The sequence below is a fragment of the Ranitomeya imitator genome, chromosome 9 (genome assembly GCF_032444005.1).
Source record: "Ranitomeya imitator isolate aRanImi1 chromosome 9, aRanImi1.pri, whole genome shotgun sequence".
In the NCBI taxonomy this organism is placed as follows: domain Eukaryota; kingdom Metazoa; phylum Chordata; class Amphibia; order Anura; family Dendrobatidae; genus Ranitomeya; species Ranitomeya imitator.
Window position 1 is genome coordinate 23,913,857 of NC_091290.1, and position 21,463 is coordinate 23,935,319.

Here is a 21,463-nt window from a genome sequence, read left to right on the forward strand (position 1 = left end):
AAAAAAAAATCACAGAAAAACAGTAATTACTTTTTCCCTTCCTTTCTTCTGGCAAACAAACAACCACTGTGCAATACTAATAACGTCTACCTCTGATGAGCGGAGAAGTATTTGCCGACCTCTGCCCTGCCGCACATCCCTGGGGTCTCCAGAAGACCTCCCCAGCCTACAGCTCTGTTATCTACAGTGAAGCTATCAGTGCTCATATTTTTATTGGGAAAATGTAATTATTTCTATGTAGGAAACATTACTGCACGCGACTTCCTGCAATAAACCCATAACAAGTAAATATTTAATTTCTTCCTTAATTTGTTTCCTTCGTTAATGTAACCCAGACCCGGCCATGGTTGATCATAAAAGGCTTCTGTGTCACCACTGACCTTGAAAGCTGAGCTCAGGGGTCTGTGACTCGGTGAAGTCAGACATTGAGGATAATGAGGAAAAATGCTGATATTATATTAGCTAAACAAACGTGTTAATGAGCGTCATAAATAGCTGAAGAGGTGTCATGCCTATTAATAAGACCAAGAGTATGGCGCCTTTACATATCATCCTGCGCAGATCATGCTGTGAAGTGTTGGCTCTCGTGGCGTCAATGGGAAATGTGTGACATTAAATGAATGGTGGTGTTACCTGGAAGTGGCGCTGTATGTACTAACCGAACATTAAACCTAGAAATGAATGATAACTGAACAGGAAAGGATGTTGTACCCACAGTGTATTGTACCCACAGTGTATTGTACCCACAGTGTATTGTACCCACAGTGTATTGTACCCACAGTGTAACAATTTCCAAGATTTTCTGCATGATCCTAAAAAAAAAGGGTTGGAATTCTGAGGAGAACACGGGCGTTAACGTTTTCTGATCTGTTTTCAGCTAGGGAAAGATTAACGGTGTGTTGCTCTGTGAAACGTTTGAGACTTACAAGGCTTTGCCAAAAATAAAAAGTTATGAGCCATCCAAAAGGATAGGGGATTACTTGGGGAATTGGCAGGGAAGGGGCACCTCTGGGACTCCCACCGATGTACAAAAAAAAAAAAAAAAAAATGTAAATGAAAAAAGTAAAAGAAACAGAAAAAATAAAGAAAACAAACACAAATGAAAAAAAAAAATTATATATATATATATATATATTGATTAGAATATATTTGTTTAAAATATAATTGATATTCTAATAGTGTGTGTGTGTGTGTGTGTGTGTGTGTGTGTGTGTGTGTGTGTGTGTGTGTGTGTGTGTATATGTATATATGTATATATATATATATATATATATATATATATATATATATATATATATATATATATATATATATATATATATATATATATATATATATATATATATATATACACACACACACACACACACACAATATTAGAATATATATTTACACGTACACACACAGGTGACTATTAAGCCCCTACCGCTACCCTGCAAATTAGAAATGACAATGGTCAGATATCTATAGGACAGAGATATTGCAGAAAGCACAATTATTCCAATTACAGCATAGTAAGGAATGGCACAAATTGCAATTACCCAACATTTTCCCCAAAGTGCCTTCAAGATGGAGCTAAACCTTAAAATCTGTCATTAACTTGGTTACCTAATGTTACACAGAATTTAGGAGTTGATTAAATGACTCCGGTTGTATATTTCCAGTTATTAATTAGCAGCACGATCAATTAGAAAGACGATTTATGAACACCAGAGTGAAATGTGTCTGGTGGTAAAAGCTTTGATGCTGAGAAAACACTGAGCGAAATAACACTTCCAACAATCAAGACAAATCACTGCGGACTGAGAGAGATAAGATAATATTTCTGTCAGGCGTAGATTTAAGGCTCATTTCATTTCACGGAACACAAAATAAATGGAAGTATTTATGCTTGAAGGCCATGGGAACATGACTTCACATTACAAGAGAGGACATCATTTTCAAAGACAGAAAACCATTCTGGAGGCCAATTCAGGCTGCCGAGATTAAAGGAAACATTGCAAAGTCGTCCACCACCAGCAAGGTGCAGAGTCTGAACAAGCCTGGAGGGGTTCTCTATCCAGAAAAAAAAAAAAAAAAAAGATTTTTACTCGTTCTGCCCCATTAGTTTATAGGGATATTAAAACTTACCCAGGAAAAAAAAAACATCTAAATGAATAAGAAAATAGGAAATAGGAATGGGATTAACAACTCACCTTAGATTTCTACATGATTGCAGCGAGGTTTTCTTATAAGTAGGGGAATAGGGAAACATCAAGGAAAAAGTGAAGAAACATTTTTTAAAAATTCTCAGAATTGAGATTCTGTCCAACGCTCCCATTGGTTCTTTCACTAAGGAAATCCTGAAAACATGACGTGTTGGGGGCAGTGAGGACAGGAGTTTGGGAACACTGGTCTAGTCTAAGTTTACAGCATCTAGTAGAGTAGTTGGCTTAGGCTACTTTCACACTAGCGTTTTTTTAAATCCGTCACAATGCGTCGTTTTGCAAAAAAAACGCATCCTGCAAAAGTGCAGGATGCGTTTTTTCCCCATACACTTCTATTGACGACGCATTTGCGACGGATTTGCACACTTCGCATCCGTCTTGCGACGAATGCGTCATGCTTTGGCGGACCGTCGGGAGAAAAAAACCCTACATGTAACGTTTTTTCCTCCCGACGGACCGCTTTTTCCGACCGCGCATGCGCGGCCGGAACTCCGCCCCCACCTCCCAATGGGGCAGCGGATGCACCGGAAAAATGCATCCGCTGCCTCCATTGTGCAATGCAGCAAACGCTAGCGTCGGAATCTCTCCCCGACGCATTGCGACGGGGAGATTCCGACGCTAGTGTGAAAGAAGCCTTACTTGGTGCCAATTTTTGGCACACGGTACTGCACATTTAGCCACTGTCCTTTTCTAGTAAATCAAGGCTCTTTTCAGGGACATCTCGTCCCTCTTATGGGACAAGGCACAGAAAGTGTGTAAAACATATAATAAATTTTGGACAAAACATAAAAGACGGATTTTTTTAATTAAAAATGCACCAGAATTCTGACACATGTAGCTTGACACAGATCCTTTGATGCCAGGTTTAAGGGGAATTTGTCAGCAGGATCAACCCTCCTAAGTCAGATATATGGGCATATAGGTCATAAAAAGTTGAATAAAATGATACCTAATCCATGATTTTCTTAATATGTAAATGAGCTGTTAAAGTCTCTGGGCCGGACATAGATCTCCACGAAAATCTGCCTCAAGTGTTTATTGTAAATTAAAGAGACACATGTAATGACTGACAGTCTGCTATCATGATCTATATGTCTCACACTGGTAACGATTAGAGATGAGCGAATTTGATCGGGTCAGGGCTTATTCGGCAAGCTACAGCACTTACTGAAAAAGCTGCAGAGGGAAACCGGATAACCTGGATCCCTTTCTTATCAAGTAATCTGGATGTAGATTCTCAGGGAGATCTAATGTCTATCCCATAGATCTTAACAGCTCATTTACATATTAAGGAAGACGGATCACTCTGAAATAAAAGAACAGATTGCAGATATCATATTATTCAACTTTCCATGACGCGCATGCACATATAGACGGCTTAGGAGGGGCGATCCTAGGTTTTTACACATAAAATTATTTTATGATCCCACCAATCCAGAGAGTGAGTTGATCCAAATAAGTATTCAGCTATTCCTCTACAAGACCCAAACAAGGACAAACCTTGAATCGGTGGTCATTATGGAGCTTCAAAATTGACCATAAAATGTAATCATTAATATAAGAGAAAAAAAAAGGAAACAAAAAAGAAACACTGGAATACAAGATAATATGCATACATACAACTCAAAGATTTATAGTATATCTAGGCAATGTGTGCCTATGACGAACCCCACAGACTGGATGGCCTTGTGGCATCTTTCAGGTTGGTATACATTGGTACCTCTCTTTGAAGTAGTGAGAGGTGAATGATTTCTTGACTAATACCTCCGATGGATGTAATTGGTATGTGCCGTATAGATATACAGTGCCAAAATATGTCACCTTCAGGCCTCCATGTTATAAAAAAAAAAAAAAAAAACACAACACTAACAAAAAAATGATCCCTAATCCAAAAACTACAATGATTTATACCAGCCTGAGGGAGACCAAAACAACACTCTTTCTGCCTCCATTGAATAAATTGAGCCCAAAGGTTACCCTTGATCTATACGCCAGGTGTAAACCAGATTCAGACAAATGTATTTTTGGCACATTTGCTGTAGAAGTGAAAAATTGACTGAACATGGACCGATGGTGGTCAAAGAGGGCAACACATAATAGCAAGCAGCTCCTTTGACAAGCACATGGAGATGGAGACAACAGCTGACGGACACTAAAGTGAGGCCGAAATCCCTGTGCCGTGAGAAGTAGCTCTAATGCAACGACTTCTGGCAATCACTTCTCGCTGCAGATGAAGACAAGACCCTTTGATTTCTACCAACGACGGATAATTCAATTGTGAAGGTTCCTTCGGAAGGACGGCATCGCAGAGTAGAGGGCACAACGCTGTTCATCCTTTCATCACATCGGCCTAGAAATGACTGGTTTAAGTGATGCGAAAATGAAAGCGATGCCATTATCCGGGGAAAATTTACAGAAAAAGGTCATGACATGGCCTGGCGATGTACCCGGGTAACGCAATCACCGGGGTGAATTCAATTAGTGTCACGAGTTATGAATGGTCGTTGGCTAAAACATCTAATGCAATAACACGCAGATAACATGCAACATATATAACATTTAGCACATCGCTGTGACACCAGCGTCTTGCCCCAAATTACACTGAGCTTAAAGGGCATTTAAGGCAACATCCGTTAATGGTAACTGGAGCTTACATTACGCTAATCGAGTCAGGATAAAGGGATATTCATTGCGGCTGAGAGGAGGAAGACACGCAACACCTAGAACAGACACGCAACACCTAGCACAGACACGCAACACCTAGAACAGACACGCAACACAGACACCCAACACGCAGCACAGACACGCAACACAGACACGCAGCATCTAGCACAGACACGCAGCATCTAGCACAGACACGCAGCACCTAGCACAGACACGCAGCACAGACACGCAGCATCTAGCACAGACACGCAACACCTAGCACAGACACGCAGCACCTAGCACAGACACGCAACACCTAGCACAGACACGCAACACAGACACGCAGCACAGTCACCCAACACGCAGCACAGACACGCAGCACAGTCACCCAACACGCAGCACAGACACGCAGCATCTAGCACAGACACGCAGCATCTAGCACAGACACGCAGCATCTAGCACAGACACGCAGCACCTAGCACAGACACGCAGCACAGACACGCAGCATCTAGCACAGACACGCAACACCTAGCACAGACACGCAACACCTAGCACAGACACGCAACACCTAGAACAGACACGCAACACCTAGAACAGACACGCAACACCTAGCACAGACACGCAACACCTAGAACAGACACGCAACACCTAGAACAGACACGCAACACCTAGCACAGACACGCAGCACCTAGCACAGACACGCAGCACCTAGCACAGACACGCAGCACCTAGCACAGACACGCAGCATCTAGCACAGACACGCAACACGCAGCACAGACACGCAACACCTAGCACAGACACGCAACATCTAGAACAGACACGCAGCACCTAGCACAGACACGCAGCACCTAGCACAGACACCCAACACGCAGCACAGACACGCAACACCTAGCACAGACACGCAACATCTAGAACAGACACGCAGCACCTAGCACAGACACGCAGCACCTAGCACAGACACCCAACACGCAGCACAGACACGCAACACCTAGCACAGACACGCAGCACCTAGCACAGACACCCAACACGCAGCACAGACACGCAGCACCTAGCACAGACACGCAGCACCTAGCCCAGACACGCAACACCTAGCACAGACACGCAACACCTAGAACAGACACGCAACACCTAGAACAGACACGCAACACCTAGCACAGACACGCAACATCTAGAACAGACACGCAGCACCTAGCACAGACACGCAGCACCTAGCACAGACACGCAGCACCTAGCCCAGACACGCAACACCTAGCACAGACACGCAGCACCTAGCACAGACACGCAGCACCTAGCACAGACACGCAGCACCTAGCACAGACACGCAGCACCTAGCACAGACACGCAGCACCTAGCCCAGACACGCAACACCTAGCACAGACACGCAGCACAGACACGCAGCACAGACACGCAGCACCTAGCACAGACACCCAACACGCAGCACAGACACGCAGCATCTAGCACAGACACGCAGCATCTAGCACAGACACGCAGCACCTAGCCCAGACACGCAGCACCTAGCCCAGACACGCAGCACCTAGCACAGACACGCAGCACAGACACGCAGCACAGACACGCAGCACAGACACGCAGCACAGACACGCAGCACCTAGCACAGACACGCAACACCTAGCACAGACACGCAGCACAGACACGCAGCACAGACACGCAGCACCTAGCACAGACACGCAACACCTAGCACAGACACGCAACACCTAGAACAGACACGCAACACCTAGCACAGACACGCAACATCTAGAACAGACACGCAGCACCTAGCACAGACACGCAGCACCTAGCACAGACACGCAGCACCTAGCCCAGACACGCAACACCTAGCACAGACACGCAGCACCTAGCACAGACACGCAGCACCTAGCACAGACACGCAGCACCTAGCACAGACACGCAGCACCTAGCCCAGACACGCAACACCTAGCACAGACACGCAGCACAGACACGCAGCACAGACACGCAGCACCTAGCACAGACACCCAACACGCAGCACAGACACGCAGCATCTAGCACAGACACGCAGCACCTAGCCCAGACACGCAGCACCTAGCCCAGACACGCAGCACCTAGCCCAGACACGCAGCACCTAGCACAGACACGCAGCACAGACACGCAGCACAGACACGCAGCACAGACACGCAGCACAGACACGCAGCACAGACACGCAGCACAGACACGCAGCACCTAGCACAGACACGCAACACCTAGCACAGACACGCAGCACAGACACGCAGCACAGACACGCAGCACAGACACGCAGCACAGACACGCAGCACAGACACGCAGCACAGACACGCAGCACCTAGCACAGACACGCAACACCTAGCACAGACACGCAGCACAGACACGCAGCACAGACACGCAGCACAGACACGCAACACCTAGCACAGACACCCAACACCTAGAATAGACACGCAACACCTAGAACAGACACGCAGCACAGACACGCAGCACAGACACGCAGCACAGACACGCAGCACCTAGCACAGACACCCAACACCTAGAATAGACACGCAACACCTAGAACAGACATGCAGCACCTAGCACAGACACGCAGCACCTAGCACAGACACCCAACACCTAGCATAGACACCCAACACCTAGCACAGACACGCAACACCTAGCACAGACACGCAACACCTAGCACAGACACGCAACACCTAGAATAGACACGCAGTACCTAGCACAGACACGCAACACCTAGCACAGACACCCAACACCTAGAACAGACTCGCAACACCTAGCACAGACACGCAACACCTAGCACAGACACGCAGCACCTAGCACAGACACCCAACACCTAGCACAGACACCCAACACAGACACCCAACACCTAGCACAGACACCCAACACCTAGAACAGACACGCAGCACCTAGCACAGACACCCAACACCTAGCACAGACACCGAACACCTAGCACAGACACCGAACACCTAGCACAGACACCGAACACCTAGCACAGACACGCAGCACCGACACGCAGCACAGACACGCAGCACAGACACGCAGCACCTAGCACAGACACGCAGCACAGACACGCAGCACAGACACGCAGCACAGACACGCAGCACAGACACGCAGCACAGACACGCAGCACAGACACGCAGCACAGACACGCAGCACCTAGCACAGACACGCAACACCTAGCACAGACACGCAGCACAGACACGCAGCACAGACACGCAGCACAGACACGCAGCACCTAGCACAGACACGCAACACCTAGCACAGACACGCAACACCTAGAACAGACACGCAACACCTAGAACAGACACGCAACACCTAGCACAGACACGCAACATCTAGAACAGACACGCAGCACCTAGCACAGACACGCAGCACCTAGCACAGACACGCAGCACCTAGCCCAGACACGCAACACCTAGCACAGACACGCAGCACCTAGCACAGACACGCAGCACCTAGCACAGACACGCAGCACCTAGCACAGACACGCAGCACCTAGCACAGACACGCAGCACCTAGCCCAGACACGCAGCACCTAGCCCAGACACGCAACACCTAGCACAGACACGCAGCACAGACACGCAGCACAGACACGCAGCACCTAGCACAGACACCCAACACGCAGCACAGACACGCAGCATCTAGCACAGACACGCAGCACCTAGCCCAGACACGCAGCACCTAGCCCAGACACGCAGCACCTAGCACAGACACGCAGCACAGACACGCAGCACAGACACGCAGCACAGACACGCAGCACAGACACGCAGCACAGACACGCAGCACCTAGCACAGACACGCAACACCTAGCACAGACACGCAACACCTAGCACAGACACGCAGCACAGACACGCAGCACAGACACGCAGCACAGACACGCAGCACCTAGCACAGACACGCAACACCTAGCACAGACACGCAGCACAGACACGCAGCACAGACACGCAGCACAGACACGCAACACCTAGCACAGACACCCAACACCTAGAATAGACACGCAACACCTAGAACAGACACGCAGCACAGACACGCAGCACAGACACGCAGCACAGACACGCAGCACAGACACGCAGCACCTAGCACAGACACCCAACACCTAGAATAGACACGCAACACCTAGAACAGACACGCAGCACCTAGCACAGACACGCAGCACCTAGCACAGACACCCAACACCTAGCATAGACACGCAACACCTAGCACAGACACGCAACACCTAGCACAGACACGCAACACCTAGCACAGACACCCAACACCTAGAATAGACACGCAACACCTAGAATAGACACGCAGTACCTAGCACAGACACGCAACACCTAGCACAGACACCCAACACCTAGAACAGACTCGCAACACCTAGCACAGACACGCAACACCTAGCACAGACACGCAGCACCTAGCACAGACACCCAACACCTAGCACAGACACCCAACACAGACACCCAACACCTAGCACAGACACCCAACACCTAGAACAGACACGCAGCACCTAGCACAGACACGCAGCACAGACACGCAGCACCTAGCACAGACACGCAGCACAGACACGCAGCACCTAGCGCAGACACCCAACACCTAGCACAGACACCGAACACCTAGCACAGACACCGAACACCTAGCACAGACACGCAGCACCTAGCACAGACACGCAGCACCTAGCACAGACACGCAGCACAGACACGCAGCATCTAGCGCAGACACCCAACACCTAGCGCAGACACCCGACACCTAGCACAGACACCCGACACCTAGAACAGACACCCAACACCTAGCACAGACACGCAGCACAGACACGCAGCACAGACACGCAGCACCTAGCACAGACACGCAGCACAGACACGCAGCACAGACACGCAGCACCTAGCGCAGACACCCAACACCTAGCACAGACACGCAGCACCTAGCGCAGACACCGAACACCTAGCACAGACACGCAGCACCTAGCACAGACACGCAGCACCTAGCACAGACACGCAGCACAGACACGCAGCACCTAGCGCAGACACCCAACACCTAGCGCAGACACCCAACACCTAGCACAGACAGGCAGCACCTAGCACAGACACGCAGCACCTAGCACAGACACGCAGCACCTAGCACAGACACGCAGCACCTAGCACAGCCACGCAGCACCTAGCACAGCCACGCAACAATTAGCACAGACACGCAACAATTAGCACAGACACGCAACAATTAGCATAGACACGCAACAATTAGCACAGACCTAGCAATCTGTACCCAGATAGAGGCCTTTATATCACAGTATTCAACACGTGCAGATAATAGGCCAATATGGAGCCCACCCCACATGGTAACCTCCCCCTGCAACATTGATTCTGAGTAGGTCAAAGTTAGGGCTTCTCTCCAAACACACTGGCAGTATGCACCCTATACACTGGGATGGTCTTAGGCCCCATTCACATTTCTATATAGGAGAATGTCCGTAATATAAAGACTTAAAATCAGTGGAGAAACAAAAAAATTGTCACAAATCCGTCCCACTTTAAAAGGGCTTTAAAGGATTAGAAAACATGGCTGCAATACACGATTGGCCTGGCATTTCTGCACACCTCCATGCAATACCGCAACCAGATTAAAGAAGTAATTTAGGTCCAGTACTTATTCTGTATGGGACTGCTACAGAAAGCCAAGAACTAAACCAATCCCATAGAGAACAAATGGAGCAGAGCTCAAGATACCAAACAGTATAAAAAGTGGCCCATCTTACAATCAGTGGGAGTCTCAGTGGTCAGAACCGCACCCCGAACTTATCTCCTTACCAAAATATCCCTTTAAAAGGAACCGCATGAAGTCAGACAAACTCAAATATACTTGGTCATCCTCCAACCAAGCTTCAGGATAAGTGACAGCCAAAGTCTTGGCAATCTTCCTGTCCCATAGACCGCAGTACAAGGGGGGGGGGGGGGGGGCAACTTTCTAAATTTACACCCTGTTGCATTTCTGCACCCTTGGCCATGTAATCTTTAAAAAATTCAGATTTCCCATGTCCAACACTGACCTAAATGCTGGGCTCAGCTGAGTGTTCTTGTGTTTTCAATGGGGATTGTGGAGTATGTCGCTTCCAGATACAAAGCATCAGGCATTGAAATCTACTCTTCCCTGATATCATCTGTCAAGGGTGAGTCAGGAGACCCCCATACATACTCTTGGGTAGCTGTACCAAAGTCACAAGGTTCAGACAATATTAATATAATATGTTTGGGGGCCCTTGGATGTGTGGCACGGAAACTGAAAGTTATCCCCTGTCCATGGGATAAGTGACAAGGTACCGATCGCTGGGGGTCTAACGACTGGGATCCCAGTGGTCCTGAGAATGGGACTCTGTGTTGGATGGAACGGACGTGCCCACCCATGCTCAGCCGTAGCGCTAATCATTTCCTATGGGAAAGCACAGTGCAGCGCTCTGCCATTTGTAGCTATCCCATTCACCAGATCGCTGGGGGTCTTAGCGATTAGAAGCTTAGTGATTGGCAAGTTATTCCCTATCCTCATATGCATAAGGGATAATGTTCAATTCTGGGAATATCACTTTAAGGACAACATGATCATTCATCATCAGTATTGTGAGCCCAAGCTGCCATATATTTTCTAGGAATCCCTATACGTTTTCTATACTTTTATGGACACAATGTAAAGAGTGATAATGGGCAAAGACGGCAGAGACCACCACAAATGCAGGAGAAAAAGGCAGATAAGTCAGTAATACCGGACAATACATAAATATAACAAGCAATAAAAAGCACACATTTTATACAAGGGCTAAAGAACAGAAATCCCGTCCAATGCGCTCAGCCTGGCAGTGTGCCAATCACATTTACTGTGCAAATATAAGAAGATAAAGGAAGATTTATTATAAATACATGTTTCTGAATATCGGGAAATCCTCCATATAACGTGCCATAAATTAGGTTATTTTACTGCTGATATTATTATAGGAGGATTCTCCAGGGGCCCTAAACATTAATGCAACAACTATTCTAATTGGAAAATCGTTTCATGAAAAAAAAAAAAAAAATCATGATTTAACATGTCCATTTTATTGCAAAATGATAACGGGGATCTCTGCTTTGTACAATCCCTCCTTGTTAGAAACAGATCACAAAGCAAAGACCCTCAAATATTAGCTGCAATCTGCTAGTTCGTGTTCAATTTCTCCCCACACTAGAAATGGAGCATTACACCGTATCCATTGCTTTCAATGGGCTCTTCCCAGAAAAAAAAAAAAAAGACACCACTCTCCAGTCAAGAGATCAGAGGACCCCAATTCATGGATTTTATCACCTGGGGAACCCAATTAAAGGGTTTCTCTTTGAGGGTATGTGCACACGTCCGGATTTTTAGCGTTTTTTTTGCGGAATTTTGCTATAAAAATGCTATAAATCCGCTAAAAAAACGCTAACATTATGCATCCTATCTTTTAGAATGCATTCCGCATTTTTTGTGCATATGTTAGCGTTTTTTTCCGCAAAAAAAACGCATTCCGCAAAAAGAACGGACATGCTCATTCTTTTTGCGGATTTCTTGCCGATTCCATAGCAAAATTGACATTCAGGAAAAAAAAAATCCATGCAAAAACCGCGCAAAAAACGCGCAAATTCCGCGATAAATCCGCGCGAAAAAAACGTGAATTTCTGGCAGAATTCTCAGGATTTTGTCAGGAAAAAATCCTGACGTGTGCACATACCCTAAAGGCGACTTCCAGGATGTGTGCACGTTACCTACTGAGCATGCATGCTTCCTGGCAAGAATTGAATGGAGATGGTTGGTAATGCAGACAATTCTCAGACTGTGAAATCCAAAATACGATAAGGTATAGTTCATTGGTTGACGACCACTGATGTAATGCATCCCGCCGCCCCGCGACATCACAACCTTACAAATCCTGTAATACGGCTTTACTTCTATATAAAACACAATTAGACACAGATCTCTAAGAAAAAAAAATGTAATGCAATAACATAAAGAATGTTCTGTGCAAGACCTGGACGCAATCCAAGGACCCAGAAAGAAAACACGTGTTTGTAGACATAATCACGGCGCTAATGCCGCTTACCACACAGGCACGGACTGAAAACTCGAATAAAACATCTTGTTAACTTCATTCCCAAGAATTAAATAAAAACACTATTTCCAGATTGCTCTGACATGAAATACGGAGGTCACTGGGGAAGAGAAATCACTAATGCAGATTATGTGGAACACGTCCAAAGTATCAAAGTAAAAGGAACTAAATAGGATTTCATGCAAACTCTCGTCTGGGAATCCAGTTCTGTGGCCAGGACTTATATTTATCTAGTTTCCAGATTATCCTGTCCATATTTAAAGGAAATTTCCAGAGCAAAGTTATATGATAAAGGGATCCAGAAACATTCAAAAGCAAGAAAACCAGTCGGAAATGTCAAGCTCTGAAACGAATACCTGCTGACCGGGCTCCAGATGCCTTTATTACAGGATATGCCATAAATGACTGATAGCCAGAGGTATTAGTCCGCCGCCACCTCTCCTTTCATTCTGTTTGGATGTGGCTGGTCACCTTGACTTGCAGTCTGAGTATCCGGACTTCATAGGGGACTTCAACACTAGAATCACCGAGTCATGTGGCAGGGCTCGGGAAAGGGTTTCTATCAACTTTTAGGATTCAGGGTCTTCAATTAATAAAATGGAAGTTTTCCTGAATTATTTCCCAAAGAAACGTATATCATAGTAACATAGTAACATAGTTAGTAAGGCCGAAAAAAGACATTTGTCCATCCAGTTCAGCCTATATTCCATCATAATAAATACCCAGATCTACGTCCTTCTACAGAACCTAATAATTGTATGATACAATATTGTTCTGCTCCAGGAAGACATCCAGGCCTCTCTTGAACCCCTCGACTGAGTTCGCCATCACCACCTCCTCAGGCAAGCAATTCCAGATTCTCACTGCCCTAACAGTAAAGAATCCTCTTCTATGTTGGTGGAAAAACCTTCTCTCCTCCAGACGCAAAGAATGCCCCCTTGTGCCCGTCACCTTCCTTGGTATAAACAGATCCTCAGCGAGATATTTGTATTGTCCCCTTATATACTTATACATGGTTATTAGATCGCCCCTCAGTCGTCTTTTTTCTAGACTAAATAATCCTAATTTCGCTAATCTATCTGGGTATTGTAGTTCTCCCATCCCCTTTATTAATTTTGTTGCCCTCCTTTGTACTCTCTCTAGTTCCATTATATCCTTCCTGAGCACCGGTGCCCAAAACTGGACACAGTACTCCATGTGCGGTCTAACTAGGGATTTGTACAGAGGCAGTATAATGCTCTCATCATGTGTATCCAGACCTCTTTTAATGCACCCCATGATCCTGTTTGCCTTGGCAGCTGCTGCCTGGCACTGGCTGCTCCAGGTAAGTTTATCATTAACTAGGATCCCCAAGTCCTTCTCCCTGTCAGATTTACCCAGTGGTTTCCCGTTCAGTGTGTAATGGTGATATTGATTCCCTCTTCCCATGTGTATAACCTTACATTTATCATTGTTAAACCTCATCTGCCACCTTTCAGCCCAAGTTTCCAACTTATCCAGATCCATCTGTAGCAGAATACTATCTTCTCTTGTATTAACTGCTTTACATAGTTTTGTATCATCTGCAAATATCGATATTTTACTGTGTAAACCTTCTACCAGATCATTAATGAATATGTTGAAGAGAACAGGTCCCAATACTGACCCCTGCGGTACCCCACTGGTCACAGCGACCCAGTTAGAGACTATACCATTTATAACCACCCTCTGCTTTCTATCACTAAGCCAGTTACTAACCCATTTACACACATTTTCCCCCAGACCAAGCATTCTCATTTTGTGTACCAACCTCTTGTGCGGCACGGTATCAAACGCTTTGGAAAAATCGAGATATACCACGTCCAATGACTCACCGTGGTCCAGTCTATAGCTTACCTCTTCATAAAAACTGATTAGATTGGTTTGACAGGAGCGATTTCTCATAAACCCATGCTGATATGGAGTTAAACAGTTATTCTCATTGAGATAATCCAGAATAACATCCCTCAGAAACCCTTCAAATATTTTACCAACAATAGAGGTTAGACTTACTGGCCTATAATTTCCAGGTTCACTTTTAGAGCCCTTTTTGAATATTGGCACCACATTTGCTATGCGCCAGTCCTGCGGAACAGACCCTGTCGCTATAGAGTCACTAAAAATAAGAAATAATGGTTTATCTATTACATTACTTAGTTCTCTTAGTACTCGTGGGTGTATGCCATCCGGACCCGGAGATTTATCTATTTTAATCTTATTTAGCCGGTTTCGCACCTCTTCTTGGGTTAGATTGGTGACCCTTAATATAGGGTTTTCATTGTTTCTTGGGATTTCACCTAGCATTTCATTTTCCACCGTGAATACCGTGGAGAAGAAGGTGTTTAATATGTTAGCTTTTTCCTCGTCATCTACAACCATTCTTTCCTCACTATTTTTTAAGGGGCCTACATTTTCAGTTTTTATTCTTTTACTATTGATATAGTTGAAGAACAGTTTGGGATTAGTTTTACTCTCCTTAGCAATGTGCTTCTCTGTTTCCTTTTTGGCAGCTTTAATTAGTTTTTTAAATAAAGTATTTTTCTCCCTATAGTTTTTTAGAGCTTCAATGGTGCCATCCTGCTTTAGTAGTGCAAATGCTTTCTTTTTACTGTTAATTGCCTGTCTTACTTCTTTGTTTAGCCACATTAGGTTTTTCCTATTTCTAGTCCTTTTATTCCCACAAGGTATAAACCAATATATATATATTGGTATATATCAATCTATCTCTTCCTAACAGCAAATCAGCTACCATTTTCAACATGACAGGTTCCCTTTAAACAGATCTCTTAGGCCTGATGGAGCTGATGTACTTTCTTTGAAAATCCACGTCAGAATGGCAATTTAATCCTTTGTAAAAAAGTTCTCTGCATAAAGGTAAAAATGTATAAATAAACATAGTAGATACATATGATAGTTAGACGTGTGTATAGCCAAAGGCAAAAAAATTCCCAGGGACCGAGAGGATTGATTGAGCTCCATTATATTGCCACATTGGAGACAAACCTTGGTTCTATAATAGTTGTGCCTTCAGCTAATCCATCAACTGGATTTATAACTAAAGCTTCAAGGTGTCGGACAATCATTAGACCTAAACAGGAAAAGAACAAGCTGGGATTCATTAAAATGATGGAGTATGAGAGTCAAGAAAATAGCAAAAACCCAACATAATCGCTCAAACTCATGCTGCGTCCGGGGTTTATGTGCTTTCTGATCCTATTTAGAGGTTTACAAGAACTTTCTCAGGATCTCTTTACTACAGAAACTAGTGGTATGGTTGGATAGGTCCTTGGAAAACAATAAAAATTATACTTGTCTTATACTGATCAGAAATGCCAGCGCTGAGAAATTGAGCTTTGAATCCACATTCTAATTAGTTGGGAAGTGCATTGGAGGAGTGTCATTATGCGCCGAAAACATGGACACGCCCCAATACACTTCCAGGAAATTTGCATATAGCCTTAAAGCTTGATAGGCAGTTGCACTAGGACCCATATGGCCAAATCAGTAATAAAAGTGTCCCTTTAAATTAGGTTTCTAGAGGATCATGATGACTTGGATAAATAGAACCACTTTTCAGCAATCTGCCGAGTGTGAATATACCCAGAATTTTCTGTGAGCGCATCACTACACAACTAACCCAACAGTCATTCACATCTATATCTATGCGGCTAGAGATTATGTTACCAGTTTTCCACGTTTCCGTCAGTGCCATCCTCTAAACTCACGCTGGCAGGATGGCCTTTCTTAAATCAGACTTGTTTAGACCCGGCGAGGGAAACATTGGAGCAGGAAGAGTCATTAAAATCAAAGTTATACACATCATTATAAGAGGAAGAAATCCCCGTGACAGACAGAGTTTGAGTGAAGATGAATGGCAATAAACCATGACCAATTGATTCACTTCCCAGCTGCCACCGAGGCTCGCCAGCTAATGCTCCACTCTCAGCGCACCCTTATTACATGTGCATCGGGCACCCTGTGTCAACAGCAGATGGGACGCTGTGGGGCTTTTGTTTGCAAGGTGAAGCAAGGAAATAATTAATTGCATATTAATTTTGTAGTACTGGGGCAATTAAACTGTGCCAGAGTCAAAAGGTCCCAAATATTTTGCCATCAAGCCCTTATTAGTTATTACAGAACCCAGAAACTGCCTGCGGCTCCTATTGATTAATTCTTACTCCAGAGATCCCGGGAGTGGGGGGTGACAGGAGGTAGCGGCACGATGATCTGACAGCTTTACAGTCAATAAATCAAACCCAGAGCATTAATATCCATTCAAGACCTTCCCTGGCTTTCTAAATATTGGGAATGTGGAAGCCGGAAACAGATGTAACCGATCACTATTTCCATATGTAATGAATGCAGAGAAAAACAGCAAAACTCACAAATAGAAATCCAATGTGCAAACACATAGACAATACCTGCTGAGCAATGTCATCTGTAATCCAATATGTAAACTAGCCAGATACATACGGTATATATTACATCCCCACTGCAGCATCTAATCCCCTTTGTTGAGGTCGAGCATCATTACCGTCTGCACAGCGGGGCTCGGGAAGACAGGCGCACGACAGATGCCTCATAGATCATAAACCTTGACCCATTGTCTAGCTCTGGATGAGAAGATGATATTCGGCTTCATGCAAAACCCGCATCTCTGATCAATAACGTTGCGCCAACACGCTGATAGCGGCCATTGTTAATTACTGCTAATCCCATTCATCTGTCATCTCCAATGCCCAGCAACATGGAGATCCTCTCTATTTTTACAGGGCAAATCCAATAAAGTCATTTACATTTATTACCCATACACGGGGCTAGGCAAACCTACACGTGTAGACTTCCCATCACAGCTCGCCAGCCATGTACTGGTCTATAATCTACTGGAGCCAGTCACAGTCTGTGGAAAGCACCAGGAGATAAAACTGTGACATAAGATATTTATATTGTCCTTGGCGAGAAGGAAAAACAATGTACATGAAAGAAAGATAACAGTGGAAAAAAGAGAAAGCAAGATTGAGCGAAAAAGAGCAAGATAGAAAGCACAAGATCAAGATCTAGCAAAAGAGAGGGAGAAATCAAAAGAAAGCAAGATTGAGCGAAAGAGAGAAAACAACAGGATAGGGAATGATCAATAGACAGAAAGTGTGAGATTGAGTTAAAGAGAGAGCGTGAAATCAAAAGAGAAAGAAAGCTCGATATCAAGACTAAAAGATCTAGCGAAATAAAGAGCAAGATTGAGCAAAAGAGAGCGATCAAAAGAGATCGAGCGAAAGCGACGTTGAGGGAATGAAAAAGTGAAAGAGAAACAGCGAAAGAGAAAGCGAGAGAGAGAAAGCAAAGAGAGCAAAAAAGTGAGAGAAAGAAAGAGTGAGTAAAAGAGAGAAAGCGAAAAAGCGAATGAGAAAGCTGTATATTCTTATTAAGGGCGAGACCACATATTACTTTGGCCTAAAATCCACCCACCAATGATCATCAATGTCCACACGATTATGAAACAAACCAATGGTGGGCAGAGTTTTGAATGTACGGCCAACTGCTCGTGTTGGCTTATCTCAAGACTGGAAGGATGGCAGAGTTTATAGTGGCAGCAGGGTGCAGGTAAAGCACGTAGATATTTAATAATTAGGTACATTTTATTTCATACATGGCATCCACTGTCATTGACATCCAGTTGTATTGTATCGAAAGCTGTTTTGTTCCGATGCACAATGTATCCAATCTGCCCATAAGCAATGAAGCCCTTCTGTGTCAAACTATCAGATGTAGAAGTGTATACAGTATTAATGAAAAGAAAGGATCACAAATGAAGCGGCCAAGTGAAAGGAATCTGCATAGAAGATGATAGATTTTACATCCGGCAACTTCAGGCTTTCTGCAGCAAACCAAAATTCTGGATGTAATTAGGCTCAGCCTCCATTATTTCCCATGGAGGCCGCCCAGCTGAGGAGTCACTGACAGCCAGGAAAGCTGCACCCGCTCAACATGAAGAGCCCCAAAGTCTTCACTCACTTATGTAATTATGCCCCATTATATCCACACACATGTAACTGCCCCAATCCTCCAGGAATGAGCAGGGGCAAAACTACAGAAATAGCAGAAGACGCAAATACCACAGTGCCCCATTGGACCAGGCAGCAATTTCAGACTGGAATCCATATAACTGTAATCTAGGACTTTGGAATTGGGTTTTCCCATGACTAATACCATGTCTATCATGATCCTGACATACGTACTGGGGCCCATGCAGTTGTATACATTTGTCTCCCATTGGAAAAAGCAAAAAAAAAACATTTAATGCGGTGAGATTTTTCCTTATATAAAAACCACAACTACGGTAATGCAGTTTCCGAATCAGTTAACATAGGAAAGCTTTCTAGACCTGTATCAATCACCAAACTATCAAACCAGCAATTTAGATTTTTTCAGATCACACGTGTGAGTCCATTCCAATACCCTACCTATAATGTATCTGCTTCAGGAGCAGTTGTCCTTTTACTCACCCTCTTCTGATCCTCCAGGCCATGTGCAAACGGCCTCCTCCGCTGGTGCTGCTTAGATTCTGGAACAGACTCCATCTCCTGATTATTTGTATTCCTTAATTTTCCTCAGGAATTCCAGAAAACAACCAGACATTTTCCTTCAGAGGTGCGCCATAAATCCAGATATTCCACTACTGCGCTGATATGAGCCATTCCCAAGACACCAAAATGTTTCCTTCTTTTCAGCACAATTCATTTCTACAATCCCACCACATCTGCACAATCCAGAATTTCACCACGGCTGCCATATCCATTGTGTTATTCATCCGCCTTCCACCATGTCTAATCCGAGGAAAATGCAAACCCAGGAGCGAGATTATTCTACCAAAAATGCTCCAATCTCACATCTGGAAAGAGACAAATCTTAGGTTTTCTACCTGTGGGAGAAAAAAAAAACGTAAACCGTGAGATATTTCAGATAAAATGCACAGATTGTTAATCCGGAAAGTAAAAGGTATTATACAGTAATCGATAAGGAATAAACAACATCTGGTTTTCTTAAAAATGAAACTTTTATCACTGTATAATGGAAAGTTCTGAAAATTTCTAATAAACATGGGGTTTAATGTCCTTGTGTTCTTAGTCATAGACTTGTCTTCACAAGGGCATGTGAACAGCCCATAAGCATAAATGAGGTTGTCGAGGTTGGGTCAAAAAATGAAAACCAATTCTGTGCATCGTGGTCAGAGTAAGGCTGTGTGCACACGCTGCGGATTTGGCCGCTGCAGATCCGCAGCAGTTTTCCCAAAGTTTAGAGTACAATGTAAACCTATGGGGAAAAAAAAAACGCTGTGCACATGCTGCGGAAAAAGCCGCGCGGAAACGCTGCGGATTATTTTCCGCAGCATGTCAATTGTTTGTGCGGATTCCACAGCGGGTTTCAACCAGCACCAATAGGAAAGTGCTGGTGAAAACACACAGAACAATCCGCAGTAGAAACCGCAAGAAAATCCGCAGGAAAATCCGCAGCGTGGGCACATACCCTAAAGATGCAAAACATGGTGTGTGAATACAGTCTTAAGGTCACTTCACATGTAACGTCCAAGGTCTGGGTTTTTCCAGACAAAATTGTGGTAAAAATGGTCTGCATTCACAATATGTAGACCCATCCATAAAACGGTGGTCTAATTAAAGTAAATCCTGTCAATTAAAGCTACTGAGTCATATAAGGAGGTCTCTCACTTGGAACCCCTCCTATGAGCCAGGGCAGTGAGTAACTGGGTAACAGCACCTCCTGCTTCTCTAGTGGATTCAATCCACCAGCATTAAATGGGGTTGTTCATTTGATCAATCAGGACCTCCCAATGGCAGAACGCGTGGCTGACCCAAACTTCAAGGTGCCTGGCCCCCCTGGCTTTTCTGGTTGTGCACACTTCAGGATTTCTTGCAGAAATTTTCCTGACAAAAACCGGACATTTCTGCCAGAAATCCGCATGCCTTTTTTTCGTGTTTTTTCATGCGTTTTTGTGCATTTTTTCCCAAAAATGCAAAGAATAGCGGGAAAAACGCAGAAAATCCACAAAATTAATGAACATGCTGCTTTTTTTTTTTACCGCAATGCGTTTTTTTCGCGGGAAAAAAACGCATCATGTGCACCAAAATTGCAGAATGCATTCTAAATGATAGGATGCATATGTCTGTGGTTTCTAATGTGGTTTTATCGCGAAAAAACCTGAACGTGTGCACATACCCTTAATGATTGCATTTGGAAAAGGATGTATTTACACAACAGACTTTGATATTCACATATCTTTCCCCCTCTTCAAAAATAAAAAAGGCAAATTAACTTATGTGTTCACACCTAGACTTTGGAAGAAAAGGATCAAAATTTAGGTGCAAAGAAATCGAACCAAGAGATGGTGTAAAGTTAGCACGAAACGTTTGACGATCTGAAAATTTACCATCCAGCATCAACCGCGGAGATAAACTTGGTGCATTTTCAGACTGGCTTTAGATTAGACCAGATTAGTAAATTTGATCCTACACATCAG

The 21,463-nt window shown here is 44.6% G+C and overlaps 1 protein-coding gene across 1 annotated transcript in view; it reads right to left on the bottom strand.

The window, feature by feature from the left end:
• Positions 1-19,825, bottom strand: part of NAV2 (neuron navigator 2) — a 417,518-nt gene extending 397,693 nt beyond the window's left edge. Inside the window, exon 1 of the mRNA XM_069740400.1 lies at positions 19,434-19,825. Coding sequence (XP_069596501.1) covers positions 19,434-19,508 — 75 coding nt within the window. The 5' untranslated portion in view covers positions 19,509-19,825. The remainder of the gene's footprint in view (positions 1-19,433) is intronic.
• Positions 19,826-21,463: the final 1,638 nt, after the last annotated feature.